General features: G+C 46.7%; 1 protein-coding gene across 1 annotated transcript in view; it reads left to right on the top strand.

Annotated features, from left to right (window-relative positions):
- Window positions 1–1,700: 1,700 nt before the first annotated feature.
- Window positions 1,701–10,072, top strand: part of EFHD1 (EF-hand domain family member D1) — a 47,751-nt gene continuing 39,379 nt past the window's right edge. Inside the window, exon 1 of the mRNA XM_032778800.2 lies at window positions 1,701–2,314. Within this exon, the coding sequence (XP_032634691.1) occupies window positions 2,007–2,314 (308 nt within the window). The 5' untranslated portion in view covers window positions 1,701–2,006. The remainder of the gene's footprint in view (window positions 2,315–10,072) is intronic.

The following is a 10,072-nucleotide window of genomic DNA, read 5'->3' as shown; positions in this document are numbered from 1 at the left end:
ACCCGATTTTTGTGTTCTGTATCTGGGGATGAAAGAAGTAGGAATTCATCTCTTGCTACTCCCAGTCACAACAGCTACAGTTATGCGTTCTTTTTCATCACTGAATAGAATTTTGTGTTCTGAAAGAAGTCGCCTTCTGCCTGATCATGTGAATGAACTAATGAGCATATCAACTAAAGGAATGGAAGTACCAGACACAGGAGAAGCCACCGAAGGTGAATGCATTGCATTCAAGAAGTTCATTAGCAGAGTTGTGCAAAATTATAACAAGAAACCAAGAAAGATGTAGATGTGGTGCTTCATAGAAGGCTTGATTAGCCAACTTTGTGTGATGATTTTAAAACATGAGTTAAATCTAATAAAATGGTCATGAAACATTTTTCAGTTTTTACTGTGGTGCCATACAGCCCGCCTTCACCCTCACAGTCTCACACTTCACCGGCCCTGACACCCCCCATCCCCATAAATTCAAACACTCACCCTAATTTCAATTCCTGGGGAAACCACTGTCCTCACCAACCTCCACCACAGTACCGATAGTTGACCTGTCTGTAACAGATTAGGGTAGCCAGCTTCCAGATGGCAAGAGAAACCAGCTGTTGGACTGGTATGGCTTCCTGAACTTGTGTGTCTTCATGCTGGCGTAGCAGGGTAAGCATCTCAGCTCCATGAAAGTGACCTTCCTCATGCTGTGCAGGCTGATGAGCTGTTGCCAGGCATGGGAAGGACAGTCCAGTCAGCAGGCACCCAGGGCAGGGTGCAGGGGGCACATACAAGTGCTATCCTGGGCCCTGCAGAGGAATGGACCTGATCCCTCAGGGTGGGCAGCCACAGGCATAGGCTGCGTTGATGCTAGAGCAGGGCTGCAGGCACCAGCAGCACAAAGCGGAGCCAGTTGCTGTATGTTTATCAGGGTCCTCCACAGGCGAGCTAGCCCCTGCCTTGCCCGCAGTGCTGGGGTATGCAGCACTGTCTGCTCAGGGCAGGGTGGAGGAGGATGACCTGAAATGGACAAGGGGGAACTGGGGTGGTCACGGTGTAAGGGGAGCAGGATAGGGGGACAAGGACAGGAGGCGTGGGCTGGGTGTGGGGGAACTGGGGCAGGATAGGATGTGGAGGGAGTGGGGCAGGCTGGGTGCAGGGAGGAGTGAGGTGGGAGAACTGGGCAGGGTGTGGGGCAGACTGGGTGTGTGAGGGGGTAGAGCTGGGAAGGGCAAGGGGTAGGCTGGGCAGGGGCCAAGTAGGTATGTGCAGGGGGAGTGGGATAAGGCAGAGTGAGGCAGGTGGGCTGGGTGTGCAGGGGTGGGGTGGGCTGGGTAGGAGGGTGGAGTAAGGTGGGCTGGGCAGGGCATGTGGGGGAGTGGGGCAGGGCTGGGCTGGGTGTGGGGTGAGTGGGGCAGAGGATAGGGTATTGGGGGGAGTGAGGTCGACTGGGTGTGGAAGGGGCAGGGCTAGGAGTGGGGTGAGGTGGGCTGGACAGGGTGTGTGAGGTAGTGAGGCTGGGCCGGGTTGGATGTGGAAGGGGCACAGGGTTGGGCTAGGAGTGCAGTAAGGGGGGCCGGGCCGGGCAGGGTAGGGTGTGTGAGGTAGTGGGGCTGGCTGTGGAAAGGGCTGGGCTAGGAGTGCAGTAAGCGGGGCGGGGCGGGGCGGGGCTGCGCTGGGCTGAGTGTGGAAGGGGCAGGGGTCTGGGCTAGGAATGCAGAGCAGTGAGGGGGGCCGGGCCGGGCCGGGCCGGGCCGGGTGTGTGAGGTGGTGGAGTTGGGTGTGGAAGGGGCTGGGCTAGGAGGGGGATAAGTGGGGCGCGTCCGGAGAACTTGGCTGTTGGGGCTGTTTCTGGGGCCGCCCGTGCCAGGCGGGCGAGGGAACTTCCCGGCGCGACCTTAACTCTCCACCCCGCCCTGCTCCTGAAGCCTGGGAATAAAGTTCAGGGGCGGCCGCCGGGCGCGGGCTGTGAACTCGCCGTGCGAGCGCAGGGCGGCTCACGCCTGTCCTCCGCGCGCCTGGCCATGGCCACTGACGAGTTAGCCCAGAAGCTGCAGCGCCGGCTGCTGCTAGAGGAGAGTAGCCCGGAGCCCGCGCCCGGCGGGGAGGAGGCAGCGGCGGGCTGGGTGTCTGGCCCGGCCGGGCAGGAGGAGGAGGGCAGGAGCTCCATGCTCGCCAGCGCCGATTCGGAGCTGGGCGCCAAGCTGAGCCGCAGGCAGGACATCAACGAGGGCATGGCCCAGCCCCGCCAAGCCAAAGTCTTCAATCCCTACACTGAATTCAAGGAGTTCAGCCGACGGCAGATCAAGGACATGGAGCAGATGTTCCGACTGTAAGCAAATCCCCGCGCCTGCCCCCTATCCTACCCCGCCGCAGAGCGCCTGCTCCTGGCTACCCGCCGGCCGGGCGAGTGCTCAGGGGGCTTGCCCCGTGCCCAGGAGGACTCGGGCTGGCTTTGGTTGGCGCCGGTGAGCGGGCTGACTGGCTGGCTGAGTTCTGGGGAGCGGTTCTCCAGCCCCAGGGTGGGTGGTGAGAGAGACAGGGGAGAGGTGACTTCGGGAATCCTGTGCAGACAGGCCCTGCGGAGTCCTGCTCTAGCTCTGACAGAGCTGAGAGCGAAACCAGCATTTAAAATGTGGCTTCTTGCGCAGCAGCCCTTCCCACTTTACCAGTGGGAATGAATGAGGTTAGGTTGCTCTGACTCCGGGAATTGATAGGCTTAATTGGGCTGCTACTGACTATTTGAGACTAATGTATTTGCATCAGAGACCAAAACTTTTCTTCTCTCTCCCCACCCCTCGATACCACCAGTTGCTTCTTCCTCTCTGAATCATGTCTGATTTGGCAAGTATCTGCCTCTTTATCATTCCAGAAAAGTCACATTGTAGCAGAAACACTTGACCCTTCACTACTTTCCCTGCCTCTAGCATCAAACCGCAGTTATATTTAGCATGTTCCTCTAAAAATGACTGTTTGCCATTTGTTTTAGTAACTCAAATACTCTTTGAAAACAGGCGTGTCATGTTTGTTAATATGCTGTTTTGCAGATTCCTGAAAAATATTCCATGGCATTCCTCCAAAACTTGGCTCTGTAAAAATATAAACCTCATTCCTGTAGAATGCTTTCTTATTTCAAAGCTGGGTGGTGAGCATGACTCTAGAGTTGCCTGGAAGAATAAAGGGCTTCCATAATACTTTCCTTTTTAGCTCACTTTTAAAGCAGGCTCAGTGGGGTATTCTGCACACAAAACTAGTGTCTGATGTCACAATTGCCAGTTTTGCTGTAGTGTCCTCAACTGTATCACTGATATAGTGCAGTTCTTTGAAGCTGTGCTGGCTTTTTTCTATTGTAAAAGCTTTTAAAACGCTGCGAAAAACTTTTAAATACACTTTGTAAACTGTTGTGTGCACAAAATAAGGAAGCTGAGCCTCAAACAGCACTAACTCTGCTCCTTCTCTGAGGGTATGGCTACACTGGCAGTTTACAGCGCTGCAACTTTTGCTCTCAGGGGTGTGAAAAAACACCCCCCTGAGCACTGCAAGATACAGCGCTGTAAAGCCTCAGTGTAATCAGTGTGGCAGCGCTGGGAGCACAGCTCCCAGCACTGCACGCTACACCCGTAGAGGATGTGGTTTACATGCAGCGCTCCAACCACACTCACACTTCAAAGCGAAATTTCAAATGTAGCCACACCCTGAGTGGATGTTAACACAGCCTGTCCTCTCCATCCACTTTTCCCTCTCCTAACTTTAATCTTCATGTTAATCTCATACACAATTCCAGCTGTTCATCTGTTACCTGTTGATTCCCTCCTGACCTCTCTCTATTCACCTGCCATTGCTCCTCTTTTTCTTTTTGTGGAAGACTGTGCCAACTTTTTCAACAAGATCCTTCCACCATCCCCATGCAGATCCTTCCCTTATTTCCACTGATGCCTATTTGTTGTCTGCCTCTGGGTCTTACCCAAAGTAACAGGTACAAGTTGATGTCTACACTGCCCACGTTACAGCATGGCCGTGGCAGCGCTGTGATATGGGCAATGTAGACATGCTTTATTGCTGGGGGAGAGCTTTCACAGCAATTTAAAAAAAAAAAACAAAAAACACCACCTTGAACGAGTGGTGGTAACTTATATAATGGCGCTATTCAGTGCTAAAACTTTTGTCGCTTGGGGGGTGTTTTTTCACACCCCCTGAACGACTAAAGTTTTAGCGCTGAAAGTGGTAGAGACAGCCTTTCACTACTAATCTTCCTTGCCTTCATTCTCAACTCCTCCCTCTTTCTTGTATGCATCTTCCTCTCATAATACAAACATTCCTTGGTGTTCCCCATCCTCAGAAGCCCCACTTGCTACTCCTCTGAACTCAAAATGCCTACACTTGTTGTCTTGAGTTACCTGCTTGATTTTTCATTTGAATTTTCTGTTTTGTTTTAAATATCTTTGCATTCAGCTCTGCCATCATGCTTATAAAAAATCATCCAATTAGTGATGGGCCTTTGTCTATAGACAAATAATTATCAGTTGTGACATTACGAAGGGATGCTGTAGTTGAGTAGGAGCTAGTTATGGTGTCTCTAGGAAATTTAAAATGTGTGTATTAGTGTTAGCTCTTGCTTATGTGCTGTATGCTCCTAGAAGATGGATTAGTGGGGGTTGCGGGGCTTTCAAACCATACTGCTGTTGATGCAACTTTTTTTGCAGTTAATCTTTAATTTGAGTAAAACAACAGTTATTTTTTTGTCACCATTGTTTTGGAACAAGACCCTTTGCCAGTTGAATGAGACACTTCACTAATTAAACCAATTAATCTGGGGGAGGAGGAAGAAGAGAGCAAATCCAGGTGGAAATGAATGATAATGAGTCTCTTCCAGCTCAAATAACACAGAAAAACAAACCAATTAAAATATAAAACATGAAGGATTCAGCAAGAGGACTGCATTTGATTCTGGAAATCTGAGCAGTGCTCTTGCCTATAAAACTTATCTGGCTGCAAAGTTCAGGAGCCGCTGATAGCTCTGTTTAATATGACAGCCCTGGAAGAGGACTAACTCCTGTCCATTGTTACTTGCATTGCATAGTGGCCCTCTTCCCTTTTAGTTTTTTTTTGTACATATGAAGGGGATGGGATAGAAGCGTTCTCAACCTAATACACAGGAGAGTTGTGTGTTGTGTGCATTCATTCATTGTGCTTATTCTCGTATCATGCAGGAGAAGTGCATAACCTCTTCAACTTCTGATTAGGTTAAGACCAACTTTTGATTTCATACAGCAATTGGAAATGAAAGGCTAACTAATGACTCCTCTTGAGTAATGATGCCCCTTGGTGACAAAAGTTTCTGAGCTTTGAGTGGTGGCAATAAATCAGCTGGCACCCACTAAGCAATTCTTGCACATTCTCTAAAATAGGATTTACCTAAGTAGGCCATTTTCCTGAAGGACTGGCTCAATGGGGGACACGGATGGATGCAGTTTCTCTGAGTCTCTGCTTCAGTTTTAAAAAAAAAAAAAAAAAAAAGCTGTTATTGTTGCAAACAATTTTCAAAACATGACCCCAGTTGCAGTTGTCAAAGGATAAATACTGGGAAGGGGGAAGAGTTACTTAAGTTAGGCACCACTGTTGACACAAGAACAAATGGATATAAGCTGGCCATCAGCAAGTTTAGTCCTGAAATTAGATGAAGGTTTCTAACCCTCAGAGGAGTCAAGTTCTGGAACAGCCTTCCAAGGGGAGTACTAGGGCTGAAAAACTTAACTGGCTTCAAGGCCAAGCTTGATACATTTATGAAGGGCGTGGTATGATGAGACTGCCTGTGATGGCATGTAGTCAATCTGCGACTGCTAGTAGCAAATAGCTTCAGTGGCCGGTGATGGAACGCTGGGTGGGAAAGGCTCTGAGTTACTACAGAGAATTCTTTCCCTGATGTATGGCTGATGTGTCTTGTCCACCTGCTCAGTGTCTAACTGATTGCTATATGTGGAGTCAGGAAGGAATTTTCCCCAAGTCAGATTGGCAGAGACCTGGGTTGTTTTGTTTTGATTTTTGTGCCTTCCTCTGCAGCATAGGGCAAAGGTCTCCTGCAGGTTTAAACTGGTGTAAATGGTAGATTCTCTGTAACTTTAAATCATGATTTGAGGACTTCAGTAACTCAGCCAGAGGTTATGGGATCCATTACTGGTGAGGTTCTGTGGACTGCAGTGTTTCAAGAGGTCAGACTAGATGATCATGATGGTTCTTTCTGGCCTTAAAGTCTGAGTCTACTGAATAAGTCCAGTGTGGAAGGATTCTCTGCAGAGAAAGCTGACATATCTGGCAAGAAAGCAGACCTCATGTGTCTGCAAGACAGACACACACAGAGACAACAGCACCAAACATCCCCGGCATGCATAAGGCAGTGAACATCAAAAGCAACACCAATAGTAGCACTCTACTTGTATGTGACAATAGATAGATGAAAAATACTGCTGTGAAACACCAATCTACAGTGGAACTCTTATGGTTGAGCTTGACCAAATAGCAGTAGTTTCTTTGCAAACCACTTTAGTGAACAATTTGCATGGCCAACTGACGTTCTCCTGTCAGAAAAATCATACTTTGTCATAGGCGACTTCCCTAGTCACACCACCATCTGAGGATACTACAATGGGGAAGAAGTTGTGAAATGGGAAGCAACAAACTAGATCTTGCTGTACAATTTCAAGGATAAATGTACCTTTCAAAGCTCATGTAGAGATTGCACCCTTTGTGATGGGTTGGATCACAGAACCCTTCTTGGGAGCTGCCCACTGATGTGCCAAGACTACTTCTGCTCCTGCTTTCCCTGCCAGCTTGGGACCCCAACACTCTGTCTTGCTGAGCCAGACACACCCATCTGCTCCAACACAGACCCAGGGTCTGAATTACTTGCCCCAAAGCTGCAGACTTAACTGAAAGCAGCTAACAAAAGTGTTTCTGCCTTTAACACTTAGATGCCCAATTCCCAATGGGGTCTAAATCCAAATAAATCTGTTTTACCTTGTATTAAACTTATACAGGGTAAACTCATAACTTGTTTGCCCTCTATAACACTGATAGATATGCACAGCTGTTTGCCCCCCTCCCCCAGATATTAATACATACTCTGGGTTAATTAATAAGTAAAAAGTGATTTTATTAAATACAAAAGGTAGGATTTAAGTGGTTCCAAGTAGTAACAGACAGAACAAAGTGAATTACCAAGTAAAATAAAATAAAACACGCAAATCTATGCCTAATAAAGTAAGAAACTGAATGCAGATAAGATCTCACCCTCAGAGATGTTTCAATATGTATCTTTCACAGACTGGATGCCTTTCTAGTTGGGGCACAATCCTTTCCCCTGGTACAGCCCTTGTTCCAGCTCAGGTGGTAGCTAGGGGATTCCTCATGATGGCTCTTTTCTCTGTTCCACCCATTTATATATCTTTTACATAAAGCGGGAATCCTTTTGTCCCTCTGGGTTCTCCCCCTCCCTCTACCTTCTCAATGGAAAAGCACTAGGTTAAAGATGGGTTTCAGTTCAGGTGACATGATCACATGTCACTGTAAGACTTCATTACCCCTTGCCAGCACACACAAACACATACAGGAAGACTTACAGGTAAAACAGAGCCATCTGCCATCAATTGTCGTGGTTAATGGGAGTCGTCAAGATTCCAAGCCACCATTAATGGCCCACACTTTGCGTAATTACAATAGGCCCTCAAAGTTATATTTCATATTTCTAGTTTCAGATACAAGAGTGGTACACTTATACAAATAGGATGATCACACTCAATAGATTATAAGCTTTGTAATGATACCTTAGAGACCTTTTGTATAAAGCATATTCCTCTTACATTAGCATATTTTCATAAAATCATATAGAGTGCAACGTCACACCCCTCATTCTATCATAGCCTTTGTTACCTCTGAAAATATAGGGAGCTTCAAAAGGGAGGTGCTCCCAATATGGCAGCACAGACTAGTGCAAGTGACAATAGAGGCTGTAGTACAATCCAGGAAAACAAGGTACCTGATGAGACTGAACTTCTGAAAGGCTGACCTGGGAAGGCTTTTCCTCTGAATTAGATGGATCTGTCTTTAATAGTACTCAAACCCACAAGCACTCTGGCAAACTTCTCTCTGGTGTGGAAGATTGCCCAAAAGCCATCCCCAGGAGATGTCAGACACTAGATGTGCCTGGACTTTCAGAACAAACCAGCCAACAATGTAAGAGAGATCAGAACTGTTTGACTTGGATCCCTTCAGTGAAGAAACCATCGGGCTTAGGGAAATGCTTATGAGAGAGATCAGAAAGGAGTGGCACAGCCTCTGGGGGACTTGATTGAAACAAAAAGCATGGGTCACTATTCGCAAGATTAACCCTGATAGACATTAACCAAAGCCTATCATCACAGTCTCTCCCAACGAAGTCGCACACCAACTCATCCTAAATGGTAAACCAGCCCACAAAGCAAACTGCAAAACTAAATAGGCTAAGCTGGAACTCTGCTGTTTCTTGAGAGATTGTAGAGTCCACAATGAGCAGGTCAACACTGCAGATCTGGCAGTAACCATGAAAATCCTGAAGTGTGGAAAGGGTGCTGTACTCAGTGGAATATCTATTTGAACACTGCTTCACTTTGGGATGAGAGCAAAGAAGTGGCCACTTGACTTCTTGAATTCTTGCATGGTGTCACGGCTGATTCAACACTCTGGCACTTTGAGTGCAGAAGGTGGGGGCCTGCAAGGATTCTAAAAATTAATACTGACCACTCCAATCTTGTATTAAACTCCCAAGGTTATAGCTTTTCTCTGACTTTGGATAGGTAATGCTGCCACCACACAAGTGCAAAAACTCCTTTGAGAACCCAGGAAGGTGCACTTGGGAATTTCTTCCTGTGGGGTACCTTCAAACACTTTCACGCTCCCTCTGGGGAAGAGCTGAAAAAGAAAAACAAAGGAAATCGGCTGTTGCCACCAGCTAATTAAACATGCACAAACCTCTTAGGACACAAAAATCCAATCCTGTTCTTAAAAAAGGTAAATTTTATTAAAACAAAAAGAAAATATCTGGAAACTCAGGCTATTGCTAGATTTAAAAAGAGCAAATACAAGGATTAAGCATCAAAATAGTTTCTAGAGGTCCAACTTAAAGGTTACAAGCAAAACAAAAGCATTTGGGGTTAGCACAGAGGAATCCACAAGCCATAAAGAAATAAAAAAGAAATAAACCTAATGGTGTCTTCCTAGACATTGCCTGATCTACTTGCGTATCTGGGCTTTCAAATGAGTAGTTGCTAGCTATGATATGATGATTTTTCATTCCTGGCTCAAAGCTTCTTACTGCATTGTTGCTCAGTCCCCTCTCTCCGGAGGACATCAGACGGACAAAAGTGGAGTCTTGTTTCAATTTTAAAAAGTTCTAGCCTTCCCATTGGCTCTGTTAGACAGGTGCCTACTCATTCCTTTTACCTATTCAGGGAAACTTTTTAACCCTTTGAAGGTAAAGCAAGTAGAGAACAACTACTAAGAGGAATTTTATAGCTAATGGGCTGGCTAGGTTTCCATAAAAAGGAGCTCTCCCCATTTATCACAGATGGAGACAATGCAGATACCTAGGTTGTGGAAACAAGCTAAAGTGGTTGCACATAAACCACATATAGAACTGAACTCTGCAAAGACTTACTGACCAGTATCCTTATTCTGCTCAACCTACAAGCACATAACTGGATGAAAATGGGTGTAATTGTGTAATAGTGGAAGGGCAGCTGGCTAACTGACCAAGTTGGTTTCCACACAAGACATTCATTCTGTAGTCGAGTTGTAAACCTAACTCAATACATTGAAGATGGCTTCAAAACCTGCAAAATGACAGGGGCGATTTGTTGATCTGTCGGGTGCTTATGACACTGTGAACTGAAACTGGCAATTCTGAGAAATGGCAAAATGGTCCAGGTCATGTACTCTCTGCTCAAAAATTGATGTTACTTCATCAAGTCAGAGGGTCAGAAAAGCAGATGGCATACTCAATGGAATGGATTGCCCTAAGGTTCAGTACAATCACCCTTGCTGTTTATCTACACAAATA

Source organism: Chelonoidis abingdonii, chromosome 8 (assembly GCF_003597395.2).
Source record: "Chelonoidis abingdonii isolate Lonesome George chromosome 8, CheloAbing_2.0, whole genome shotgun sequence".
Taxonomy (NCBI): Eukaryota; Metazoa; Chordata; order Testudines; family Testudinidae; genus Chelonoidis; species Chelonoidis abingdonii.
Note: the sequence above shows the minus strand (reverse complement) of the source record. Positions and strands in the feature narration are given on the sequence as shown.